General features: G+C 37.0%; 1 protein-coding gene across 9 annotated transcripts in view; it reads right to left on the bottom strand.

The window, feature by feature from the left end:
• The window catches only part of dlgap1b (discs, large (Drosophila) homolog-associated protein 1b), a 110,413-nt gene that overhangs the window by 38,488 nt on the left and 57,733 nt on the right, over positions 1–14,192 (bottom strand). For 7 of the 9 annotated variants that reach the window (XM_058764858.1, XM_058764854.1, XM_058764863.1 and 4 more), the window contains 3 exons: positions 11,236–12,366; positions 6,681–6,895; positions 3,661–3,841 (listed from right to left, as the gene is read on the bottom strand). In XM_058764858.1, coding sequence (XP_058620841.1) covers positions 3,661–3,841; positions 6,681–6,895; positions 11,236–12,318 — 1,479 coding nt within the window. In that variant the 5' untranslated portion in view covers positions 12,319–12,366. The remainder of the gene's footprint in view (positions 1–3,660; positions 3,842–6,680; positions 6,896–11,235; positions 12,367–14,192) is intronic. The other 2 variants (XM_058764862.1, XM_058764855.1) reach the window with 2 other exon arrangements.

Raw genomic sequence — 14,192 nt, 5'->3', positions numbered from 1 at the left:
ACACATATATATATATATATATATATATACACACATACATACATATACATATACACACATATTATATATATACACACACACACACACACACACACATATATATATACATATATATATATATATATATATATATATATATATATATATATATATATACACACATGATTGATTAATTAATTTTAATTTGTACATAAGAATATACATTGTATTATTTATAGTATTGTTTCTTAGATATAATCAACAATAATACATAGTATACAATACAAAATATTCATACAAAAGGTAAAAATATGAAGCCTATGAATAAATCATAAAATCTATATATTGTGTTAATATAATTCAACTATATTATAATTATGATATAATTATATCATATAATTATGATATTAGTATACATTATTATTTTAAATAAAAAAATAAAAACACTACACAGCGGATACATGCATTCTCAATCCAGGGTGCTTTGTTTCTATAACCACCTTTTCAATGTTGGAAAATGTCTTTTATTTTCAGAAATATGTTTTAAACATCATACAAAAGTTTTACAAAATACAAAAGCAAGAAAGAAAATCACAAAGAATAAAAAAAGCACAAGTGTATTAGTGTGTTTAAGAAAAAAAGTCATTTGACTTTAACACAGATTTACTTGTAATCAACTTAATGACATCGTTTCAGCTTAAAATGTCATGACACCCATAAATAGTAAAATGAATCAACGTCATAGTTGGAATTAGTAATAGGTTAAATATTGACGTAAGATCAATTGTCAGGGGAAAATGTGCAAATTGCGAATCTCAAGCTGTCATTTGTTATGTAGGCTCAATTTAACCCTCTAACAGCCAAGCTGCATCTTCAGTGATAAGGGTTAAACACACTAATACAGATAACAGAACAGAAAAAAAGAGTGCAGAGGGGAGGAAATCTCTACAAGTGAAAGCAAAAATCAGGAATGACTGCTAATTCTATAATACAGCAGTGTAAGAAGTGTGACTGGATTTAGACAGAAACTTATGAGAGGAAGGGGTTTCATGATTTAAGGTTGGAAACAAAGTGGGAACAGGTTGTTTGGAGAATTCTGTGACTGGAGGACTAATAGTGAGTTGTGATTGGAGGAATAGAAAGCAGAGTGTTTGTCACTGGCTAAAGGAAGACAAGCACCAAGATTTGCTAATCATCTAGTAGCAATAAAACCCCCAAAACCCTCAGAGAAGCACACCTACACCAACACACATGTATGCCTGTACACACATACAGTGCAAACACATAACCACACATTCACTATACACATGAGGGACCAATAAATAATGTTGTTTTTTTTGGTGAGCAGACTGAAATGATTGATATATCCTCAGGGAGCAGAAAAGACACACATTCACACACATGCCTGAGGGCAGTGTTTTTTTCGCGGGTGGGAGGAAGCAACTCTTTAAAAGGTTAGGGCTGTTGTCAGTCTGAGTGAGCTGTCAGGCTCTGAACACTCACCTTAAAATTGTCTTGGTTGTAAACGCTGCCCGTTACCTTATCCCAGGGCTACAGAAGCTAATCTTGAAAACTCACCTTAAAATCCCATGGCAACAGACACTAATCCTGAAAACTCACCTTGAAAATCCCTTAGCTACATATGCTAACAAGGAAGAACACCACTTAAAATTGCTTAAAAGGCTTTACTGACACCAACTCACCTTGAAAATTACTGTCAAGCATTAAAACTAACAGTAAACATGAGAACTCATCTCCACACGCTTAATATTTTGTTACTAGCATATACTCCTCCAGTTAGCTACAACAGCCCATTCTGACAGAGTAGTGTTTGAAGTCTTTTACTAGTATGTACTTGTTGGTAATGGGGGAAATACATTTTGAGTAGACTAGTAAGTCAGCAGTATTGGGCCAAAATATCACATCGTAAAACTGCATCTTGTCACCACATATCTTTTTTTTGTTGCACATGTCTGAAATCGCATATGAGTACTTTTACTACATACTACATTTGATGAAGCATGCACTTTGTGACCGTTAAAAAGGTATGTTCTTCATAGTATGAATGTGTGCAGTATGAAGGAAATTAATGTGTCGTGTGACTTACGGAGTACTGATTATTAATCATGTAAACCCTTTTATTTAAATCTCGCTATCTTCCATGTTTGTAGTTTTTAAAACTTTTTTATTTCTGTTTGTATTTCTAAGCAAATCTGTGTCCAACGTACAATGAATTGTGGCCAGTTTTAGCTGTTAGAGTTTGCATGGATCTGTAACTCGAAATTTCACTGGAAATAGAAAAAAAAAAAACATCTGGGTACCTCTTGCGCTGTCTGATATTGTAATGATCATGGACTTATACTGACATCTAGGTGTGTGAAGGCAGCATTACACAAAAATGCTAGTTTTAGTTATAGATGCCATTGTAGAAATGCTCTTTGAAATGGTCTGTTTGCAAATAATTTATTCTGAGTAAACGTGAGCAATGACAAAGAGGGTAACAGAAATAAAGTAAGTAGTCTTCAGTTAATCGTGTGATCTCAAAATGGCAGCCCCCATGAGGTGGCACACTCCCATGTAATTGAAACAGCTGTGAATAGGCTACTGATATGGCTAAAGTTTTCATTTCATGTGAGTAAACAATTTTTTGGGGGTAAATTTTTCAAAGTGAACTTTTACTTTTATATATTTAAAACAGCTGTGGCAGCTAAAAGCCCAAAGTATACTTCGATAAGGTACGACAAGGTATGTGCACAGTATGTAAGATGTAAATTTCATCAACATAACACGCACATACCATAAACACAGCCAATTTTTTTTTTAAACCGTGTGAACTTTATATGTGCGAGTTGATTCGTTTGTCCAAAAGGTGGCAACACTGAGCCAACGTTTCACAGAAAAAAAAAGAAGAGAATGAAATAATGCCAACAAACTACTTTAATTAATAGAATCAGAATAACAGTAGCAAACAGTAATAATGTGTTCGGTTGTATGCATTCACTAATATTCATGTCAAAACTGAAGTATACTTGGGGATTTAGCCTTAAGGTCTTTGCACATTTGAGTCCGAAATTCTCCTCCAAACTTTTTGCACGTTAAAAAATAAATACGACCTCCCGTTGTGTGTCAATCACGTTTAAACACACAAAAACATCACAGCCACAAAAAAAAAAAAATCGGATCAGGTTTTCTGCGATTTTCTAGATTTTTTTTGATTTTCTGCGTTTTCGCATCCGTAGCAAGCATTATACCAAAAAAAAAAAAAAAAACGCATACGATTTCTGACAGTGTGCAAGGACCTTAATTATCAAGAAGTACACTAACTAGGGCACGTTAAACACAGTATTCACAAATATACAATTTGTGAAGCTAATCATAAACTTCCATACCATACTGATAGTACGCGAATTAGGATTCTGAATAATGCATGGATGAAGAGATGATAAAGGATTCCATGAGATGATTAATGGGATTGAGCAGAAATTAAGCAAAAATATAACTTCTTTTCGTTTGCATGTTTTCCTCCCCTTTGCAAACCTTCTTTAAGGCTGACGTTGAGGAAGGCTCTGGTTGGAAATCACCATTAGGATCTGATCCAGGCCGAGCTGTTGTTTCCCACTGGCGTAAGATCAGTATCTTAATGGCGATTTCCACCAGAGAACGAAGGGGGCGATGACCAACCTGGCTGATGGTGCTCATGGCCCTCATGTAACTCTCATTTCGGGAGCGAAATTTGGGCGAGGCCAGCAGACCGGCCGGGTCCAGACTGTCCAAACTGCGGTTGATTGAAACCTCACTCACCGCTCGCAGGTAACTGTGACTCCGGATCTGCAGCTTGGGGGAATGGGACTCCGTACTGATCCTACAAACAGAGAGAGAGCGAGAACAGGTGTTCAAGTATTTAATGAGGGGTGAGATTACTCTTGTAACTCACACTCATTCATCATGTTCCTGTGGTTTTCCTCCAACAGAGATCTCATACTCATTACTGTTGACCTAAAAACAGCTTGACCTGGTTATGTGTGTGTTAGTGTATTCTTCATATATCTGACACCAATCTAAACATTAACTCCTCACAATTAGTACTGGCATTTGACTGTTTGTGTTTACATGTGGATGGGCAATCAGGTCTTTGAAATATGAGCACAGAAACACATTAAAACATGAACGCACACAAACACGCATTCTATCCCTTCAGGTCGAGTCAATCTTAATTATGGATGTGGCTCTTAAAATAGTATGCAGTTACAGCAAGAAAAAACACACATTAGTCATTCTTCACTGGAGTGAGGAATGTAGAGAGAGAGGGAGGAAAAGAGAAACAAAGTACAAGAATAGATTTAGAGGAAGAGATGACAGTGGATGAAATCAATTAAAGCAGCAAATGATGGAAAAACAACAAAATAGTAGATGTTTGCTGAAGTGTACTATGAGAAGGAAAGCATACACAATTAGATCTTGCGGAAAAAATAGGACAATGCTCATGTATTCTCATTATATGCTGTTATTTCAAGAAGCTCAGCTTTTGACAAAGACAGTTTTTCACATGTTATATGTTCTAGATGAATCATTGATATATTTAAAATGTTTAAATTATTTAAACATGGTTCAAATATTTAAACAAAACATTATAGTTTAATATATGTGTAATTAATGACATTGGCCTATTAAAAAATGACACATTATCATCAACTAAAATGTAACTTTTGTCTAATTTTATAACTAATCATATACAATAAATGAATATTGAATATTTACTATGTGTGTTTTGGCAAAATTTGACTAAAAACTGTTTAAAAAAAAATTGCTCATAAAAAAAAATTGATACTGTATGACTCAGGTCCCACATCTGTGGAACGGTTTTGCAGAAATAAAGGAAATATCTGTCTATAATGAGCACAGGCCTCAGGGGACTGCATATTTATTATATAACGCAACATTTTTTTCTCTAATATACATGCGGTTGTTTAAACACGTATGAGTGTGTATGTCTACTGTATTACTGCGTTTCTGAACAGAAAGTGCGTTTACGGTTCATAGGTTTAGAAATTTCCTTTTTTATTATGCATTATTTATCACCCTAGTTTTATGTACGTGTGTGTACAGGAGTATGTATATGCATGTTTGAATGTGTATGTCCATATTTGAGTTCAAGGCACAATGCTCTGATTATAAATATTCAATGCTGTGGCACATCCTGTCAAGCAGAAAAAGATAAAGAGCACATGACAGGAACCCTACTCAAGTGTTCGCCTTTCCCTACACACTGAGAAGGGAGCATTCATTTGGAACACTGATGGCACCATATGCTTGAGTAAATTAAATACACAATTTGAATTGTCATACTTATACATAGAAATTATTATAATATGCATTTATTCAATCAAAAATACAGCAAAATCAGCTTATTTTATAATAATTTCAATTGTAATTTATTCCTGCGATGGCAAAGCTGAATTTTTTCATCAATAATTTCTCCAGGCTTCAGTGTCACATGATCCTTCAGAAATCGTTCTAGTATACTTGATGCAGTTGTGCTGCTTAATATTTTTGTAGAATCTACAATATATTTTTTTTCACCCAACCTCTGATGATCGTTTATTTGAAATGGAAATCTTTTGTAACATTTTTTACTGTCCCTTTTCATCAATTTAATGCATTCTTGCTGAACAAAAGTTGATTATTAGCATGCCTATTAATAACATATTAGCTGTTTATTAGTATTTATCCTGCATATTCTAAATCCCTAATCCTACCCAATACCTAAACTTAACTACCTATTAATAAGCAGCAAATTAGTAGTTTATTGAGGCAAATGTCATAGTTAATGGTTTGTTAATTGCGAGAATTGTACCTTAAAATCAAATGTGACGATTAATTTCTTTAAAAAAAAAGAGAACTTACATTTTTACACTGCACTGATGAGCATATGCTGTTGTCACAGCAATGATGCCCACATTATATGAATGCTTTGTTTGCAAAGTTTGCACACAAAAGTGCACATTCACACACACACAGAACTAAAAGCGTGTGTTGATTCTCTTTATAATGCAAATCAGCTTGCTCTCATGAATAAGTCTGTGGGATCCTAAAAGTGACTCACTTCATTGTAAATATTCTAAGTAGGATATGTTGTCACTGTATAGTAGCTACACGGCTATAATAGCAATATGCATGTGAGGTTTTAACATAAATACTGAAGCCGAGATCAGTTCCCGCATTAAAAAAGACCCACTTTCAGACGATATAACGGTGTGCAACCCGAAAATTGAAAGGACTTGGAAGGAACTTTAAAGGCGCAGGAAAATTCCCTTTGAAATGACTTTGTTCTGTTGAATTTTTAATAAAGGGGAGAGTGAAAGGATTTCACTGTAGTGGTAAGAGTCTCAGGACATGAAGGGATTTTATATGAAATTGCACCGAGTAAGTGTGTATGCATTTGTGTGTGAACAGAGGTGGATTTAAGGACGGGACTACACTGTCTCCAGAGACCCATCCCAACAGCACTTAGAGATGGTGAAACGCCTGTAAAATACCGTGTTTAAAATGACCCCAGAGAAGATGAGGGTTCATTGAAATTGCAGACGGATCGGCAGGTCCACGCACATGCACACCAGACGTACACATACAGCACATGCATTTAATTTCCCATGTGATTTCACGGCAACAAAATGCACAAGCAAATGCATTTCCAGACTCACTTGAGTGTGGTCATCTCGGTGAGGGAGGGCTGAGTGGCTTTCAGGTAGCTGGCTCTCCGGGCCTGGACTTTGGGTGAGGGTTTAGGGCTGCAGTCTGAGTCTCCACTGTCCTCCTCTGCCATAGCTTTGATGTAGCTGCCGCTCCTCATCCTCCTGCACGGGATCTCGTCATCCTGACCCACAGACGAGAAGCCACCCCACTCATCCTGAGGAACCTGCAGAGAGCGAGAGAAAGTTAGCTTCTCATAAACGCCTGATCTGCCTGTAAAACTTAATAATAATGACAAGCTATAAAGCAGTGCATGATGTAGACAGATAATAGAGAATTAATTAGGCAATAAATGAAATCAACTAAACAATTAGATTCATATGATCATTCAAACATGCATTAATGAGCACATTACTTGATAAACAGTTGCAAATTGTAATTATTAATATGTTTATATATAAATATGGTGGCAGTGTTTAAGTATTATTTATGTATTATTATAGTACTAAAGGGGTCATGACATGACAAACCAAATTTCCCTTGATCTTTTTACACAGAAGAGGTCTTTGTATTCTTAATACATCCTGCAAGTTTTTCATAACTTAAAATGTCCTCATCATCAATAATAAAAAAGCATTTATGTAATAACCCTCAGAAAACGGCTCGTTTTGGATCAGAGTACTTTTTTTTTTTTGTAAATTTTAGTACTTCAACTTCAACTAATTTTAATTTTAAAAATTTATTCTAATTTTTGTTTAAGTGGCGAAGTAATAATAACTTTCATATTTGATAACTAGGCATATAATAAAACAAATAAATGTTTTGTAAACAGCTGTTAACTCACCAAATAGTAATTAGTTTAGAAATGCACAGTAAATCTAAATCTAATAAACCAATTACAACTCATTTAAAACCACTGATATATTTAAGTTATGTGTCCCAAACCAACAAGAGTAATGCATTGCAACTGTCCAAGCATAAATGATGTGCTGATCAATGTTTTAAAACATAAAAAAATGCTTTATAAATGACTAACTGTTAACTAATACGTCACCAAATGCTTACTATGTCCTTATTCTAATGTATTAACCAGAACCCCTCCCTGCTGAACTACAGATATGACTATGACTTCTCAGTCTTTTCCCACATTATCTCTATAACATAAAACCTCTTTGATACATCAGATAATACAGCACTTAAAAAGCTAAAAGCGCATCCTGGCATAACGCGCACAGCCTTATGCAACCTGTACCCACACACTAACACCTGCTGCTCCCACTACAAAAAGCAATATTGACTTCTGCATAACCAACATCATTACCTGAAAATGATCTTGAAAACATTTTACACCCACTTGCAGTATTCATGTACGACACACGTAATGTGTACCTCTCAAACCCTCACCTCAAAAGCCTCTCACCTCTCGGAGATGAATAACAATCATTTCATATTATCCAGGCACGGCTCGGATTCTTTTCAAATCTTTCACCATTTTTAGTGGTCAGTGAAGGAGAACTAGTGAGCCCGGCTTCAGGCTCGCTCCGTGATGTGCATTGCATGCTAAAGAAATTCTTTCACACGTTACCCTCTTTTTCACACGCTCTACTAGGGGGCGAAGCCAACAACCTATCCTCCGTCACCAAAAACAGAAGAGAAAGGGGCACAAAGAGAGATATTGTTCAGACCAGGGGAAAGGATCCACTCTCTATGGAGTGCTAAGGTTTTTTTTTTTTTTTAAAGAGGATGGAAATGAGGAAAAAGTGCAGAGAGAGAGGCAGAACGGAAACAAAGTACATCAATAATCCTTCTGCTTGAAAACTATGGTTGCTATGAGAATGACCGTGACCTTAGCATTACTGGGAACTAAGACATCTGGAGTTATCCACAGCAAGTCAGTGTACTTACAGTCAAGCTAACTCTATTAGCAGACAGACTCTCATTACTGCAGATGGGGGCTCAGATACGGGCACTTTGGCAGTTCTCCTTAGAGTTTTATTTAGTTCCTCTATCTCTCCTGACTCTATTATCTGCAACGTCTTCTCCTCTTACCCTTCTTCTCTCTTTCGTTCCCTGACTTTCTCTCTCACACACACACACTTTACTAGTCCCTTGTAAAAAGACTTTTCATCTCCTGGTAAAAAAAAAAAACCTATTACATGACTTATTTAAAATAAATTTATTTCATACCAAGTATATTTCAAATCCATTATTTATTGACATATCTCTTAAGGCTCACTGATATAAAATTATAATTAAACTATATTTCGTTATTGCACAACACACATTTCTTAATATTATGCCTAAAATGTGTTTTAATATCACTATTAATAAGGATTGTATTGTATCTGTATAATATCAGTCTTTAAATGCTAGATATTTAAAGTGTACCTGAAGTATACTTGCAATATTTCCTCTTTAGCACAATCTAATTTATTTCAGTATATCTTTAGTTGTACCTCAGCACTACTTCTGCACAATTAAAGTGCATTGAGCACAAAATTAGTTGTTCCAATTTAGCAGACTTTAAGTATACTAGTTTATAGGGTATTTTTATTAAGCACATAAATATGTAAATGTATTTGTAGTATACTTAGCCCTGGTTTCGCAGACAGGGTTTAAGTTAAACCAGGATTAGGCAATGGTTCAATTAGGACATTTAAGTAGTTTTTATAAATGTGGTTTAGAATAAAATAATACTGGTGTGCATCTTCAGACAAAACAAATGCACTGACATATTTTAAGATCAGTTAGTGCAAGTTTCTTTCAGTTGAAACGGCTCAGATTTACATTTTAGATTAGGCCTAAGCCTAGTTTGTGAAACCGGGGGTTAAATGCACAAGGCTCCTAATCATCACAAAGCCCCTTTTTTATACAGCATACAAGTTGAATGGATTATTTTTATGGTGTCATTTTGTAGCAGACATGGTCACCTCAAATTAGTTGACCTTGACCATATTTAACTCCTCTTCTGTTCTTTTCTCTCAATTCTCCATTCTACATGCACCTCACTCTTTTCCTCTGCTCTCCTCCCTCCCTTTCTGCTTTCTCCATCACTTTCTTTTTTTCTAAGACTCAGTAACTGTGTCACATAGGGAACATAAGAGACAGAGAGATAGCAAAAGGACAAACAAAATCCATTTTTTTCCTCTTAATCTTCACACAAACAGTCTCTGATCTCCAGGGCTGTAGGCTGAAATTTTTCTCACTTATCCTTCTCTTATTTGTTTATGATCTCTCCATCACACAGCATTAGTCCACAACAAAGAAATCAAAACACAAGCCATGGTCTCTGAGTTCATTTTAATCTGTCACATTCAGTGCTGCTAAAACACAGCAGGTCAGTCCTGAGCATATGTTAATACATTCAACAACACCGGCATTGTAAGGGACCATCCATACAGGATGTGTTTTTATGCTAAAAAAAAGATAGACGGAGGCCCAGTGAAATGAAAAAAGAGCATGATGCATTTTACTCATTAAATATGTCGGTAACACTTTAGTTTAGGGACCAATTCTCACTATTAATTACTCGCTTATTAGCATGCATATTACAAGCATATTGGCTGTTTATTATTACTTACAAAACCTTTTTCTGCATGCACATATTTTAGATCCCTTAATCCATCCCCATACATAAACTTAAAGGGATAGTTCACCCAAAAATGAAAATTCTGTCATTAATTACTCACCCTCATGTCGTCCCAAACCTGTAAGGTCTTCGTGCATCTTCAGAACACTGTCTATGCAGGGTCAGAAAGCTTTCGGATTGCATCAAAAATATGTTAATTTTTGTTCCGAAGATGAATGAAGGTCTTACAGGTTTGGAACAACATGAGGGTGAGTAATTAATGACAGAATTTTCATTTTTGGGTGAACCATCCCTTTAACAACTACCTTACTAACTATTAATAAACATAAAATTAGAAATTTATTGAGGCATCATTTATTGAGGCATCAATCCATCATGATTTCATAGGAAAACTATAAAAAATTTATCAAGACCCGTCACAACGGTCACAGATGTCCATTTAGCACTTTTCAAACGAAACAATTACAAACAGCAAGACACGTCACAATGATCAAAGACATCCCTATAGCATGTTGTCATACAAAAACTATTTTAAAACAGTGAGTTTCGCAATCGAGTTGCAGGTTTGTAACCTGCAGTCTAACTTATTTTTATAGAAACATTTAAAACCCAGCAAGAAGTCATTCTAGTATGTTATCAAAGAAAAAAATTATAAAACGGACAGATGCAAAAATGCATCCTGTGTGAACGGCCCCTATAACATGCTTGGACACAGACATGCACATGCATGCAATATGTCTACTCTTCACAAACATGCAAACACAGCAGGAAGATCATGCGCTGAAAGATGGAAAACGTGGAGAGAGATGAAGCACAAGACAAACAAAGATGAAGAGATGTCACACCTTCCACACCAAGAAATCAAATGACTCCTCAGCAGAAACGAATGAGGTGTGTAAGCTGACCTGATGAGACAGATGAAATGACAAAGGTGATGATGGTCGTGCTGATGAAGAGAGGAGAAATCTCTCTCCTACCTGTAAAAACTGGCAGGTTCGTCCCTGCTGGCAGGTCTGTGCTTTGACTAGAGCTTTATCGATATTGACAGTGGCCTTCTGGTACACCTCTCGGGCCCTGCTCACCGTTAGCGTGCTTGACCAGGAGCTCTTCTTGACAAGCGGCCCAGCCTGGTCCACTGACGTCGGGCCTCTGAAAGTCAGAGCGCCTCTTGTGGGGTTGGAGCAAGTGGAGCAACTTCCAACGTCATTGTTGCTTCGTGAGGTCTTCAGGGACGAGTGTCCCCCTCCTAGTGTGTTGTAGCTCTGTCCCAAGAAGTAGTGGGACTGGGATTTGTCCGGATGCCGGCCCATGGTCATGACTCCAGAGGGTTGATGCTGGTGGTAAAGGCAGATCTCCCTGTCTAGAGTGTCGTCAGAGCTCCAGTAACCCGACCCGGGTGTCCGTGCACGAGGTTTGGGCTCGGAGCGACTGCGTTCCTTGTTTTTCCCCCGCTTGTTGCTGGACGACTTGTGCAGGGTGCCTACAGTCGTGGTGGAAACGTTCGGATGGGATATAGCCGTAGCCATTGCATCGGCTGTGATGGCGGGGTCATTTCCATTGAGGCTGCGTTGACTGGGACCTTCCAGGGAATGGGACTTGGTGAACAGTTTTTGGACGGAGTGTACGAGGTGGCGTATACGCCCAGGACTGTCACTGCGCTGGTGCTCCAGCGCTGCAGTCCGTTTGTATTGCAACGTGTGATACCCATCCTTTCTCACTGGTTGCTGCTGGTCAAACTTCTCCAGCAGGGATGATGGGATGGCAGCCGAGCTGCATGGGCCGCACCCGCCCCCAGTTCCCCCAGCTATGCCCCCCGGTCCCACATAGGGTACTATGGCGCATTCGTCCTTAAGCTCGTGATGCGAGCCGTGATGTCGGCGTGGAAATGTGCTGCTGGCCAGATCGGACTGGCACCCGTAGAAGCTGTGGTCGGTCGGGTGGGCCTGGTTGAGGACATAAGGCCGTCGGTCGTGGCGGAGGGTCAAAGACTCGTAGGATGGGTCGCAGTGTGTGAGTGTGTGGTGGTGGCTGCGGCTGGAGGACAAGCCTTTCATCGTCATCCTGATACACTCACCCTCTCACAGCCTCATCCACACACACTGAGTCTACTGCAGAAAGACAGATGGACAAAGAGACAAGAGGGCCAGAAAGCAATGTAGAGGACAAACAAATTAGGTGAAACAACAAAAAACAGGAACACAAGGAGAGAGAAACAAATAAAGAGAGGGAGAGAAAGAAACAATATGGATTAAAGATTGTCAAATTTAGTTCATATTTCAAACTTCATAGTGTCCACTATAGTGGACTGTCCTTAAAAACATTTGAACCATTCACTACTATGGGTAGAGGTACTAAACTAAATACTTTCAAAACCGACTAGTTAGTTGGTGGCTTAAACGAATAGTGGACTTATCTGTCTCAGCTGGACATCTTGTATAAGTAGACTGGTGTTGGAGTCACCTGACCCCAAGCATTTACATAAGATGTGTCTTGTTTTCAAAAACAGCTAGACGGAGCGTACTGGACTGGAACAGAACACTGGAGTCTCATGACACAATTTAAAAAATTTGACTATTTTTAACTTGACATGCTGTCTTAATGCAACACTTGAAACACAAGAAACAATGTGAGATTTGACAGAATGGACAAATATGTCTGAATGTGTATGACTTTAACGGCAGTGCTTTTAGGGGATATATTTAAAGACCACGCAGAGCAAATTGGCATGCAGCATATTAATTACAGCACAGACATTAAAAAAATAAAATGTGAAAAAATTTGAATAATCGCTGAGCCAGTTGACGACTAGTTACTCATAATTCTGCACTACTTTTCAAAAGTTTGGGGTCAGTAAGGTTTATTATTATTAAAAAATTATTCATATTTGTCGATGCCGATAACCTTGTGGGTTATCAAAAAATCTTATTTTTATTCAGCAAGGATTCACAGGAATAAAATACATTTTAAAATAGGCTATATTGAAATAGAAAACTGTTATTTTAAATTGTAATAATTTTTCACAATATAAATAATTTTACTGTATTTATTAATAAATAAAGACTGCCGAGCATAAGAGGCTTCTTTTAAAAAAAGCTTTTAAACATCTTTGACTGCCCTCATATGAAAACAAGACTTTAATACCAAAATCAATGCTCATTCAGAACGATTGACTTTCAGTCACTCTGTCGATGCAAATTGCCATGAGTGTGAACGCCCCTTTAAAACAGAACAGTAAATGCAATAGTGATGTTAGCACGCCAACATTAGCATGTGAAAAAACCTCTCCAGGCATGCCTCGCCAAATCTGAAGAAATACAGCGATGAGAGGAGCGAAAGATAAAGCCAAAGACAGATTAAGACTGAAAGAAAGGAATTGACGCATTTTGCTGTTTATTCAGCTATATCCTGTTTACTGTGTCAAAATGAGAAATCAGCCCTTCATGCTTGAAGTCATTTGTAAGACTGTGAATTCATTAAGAGCATTTACCAAAAGATCAATGCCTGTACTAAGATCAATGCCATCCAGTGAGATGGACGCTTATACAGTGCATGAGCATTCAGTATGCGCTATTTTAACTACCATACAGCAAAAAAATTTAATAAAATATCAGTACGATTTTAAATTAATACTTTAATTAAAAAATTAAACATTAAAAGTCACAGACAATACATTTATGAATGTATGCATGTATGTATTTTTATAACAATGCTATAAAATATTTCTATTTCCATTTGTTTATTTGTTCTTTTGAACATTCTATTCTTCAAAAAATTTTGCAAAAATTACTAGTAATGTAGGGAATACCAAGCACACACACTGAAATGATATGCATTATAAGAAAAGCCATTCACCCACATATTAAAGCTAAACACATGCACAAAGACTATTAAACCGGTTATCTTCTAAAGGATCTCATTTTCACACTTCCTCTCA

The sequence above is a fragment of the Onychostoma macrolepis genome, chromosome 24 (assembly GCF_012432095.1).
Source record: "Onychostoma macrolepis isolate SWU-2019 chromosome 24, ASM1243209v1, whole genome shotgun sequence".
In the NCBI taxonomy this organism is placed as follows: Eukaryota; Metazoa; Chordata; class Actinopteri; order Cypriniformes; family Cyprinidae; genus Onychostoma; species Onychostoma macrolepis.
Note: the sequence above shows the minus strand (reverse complement) of the source record. Positions and strands in the feature narration are given on the sequence as shown.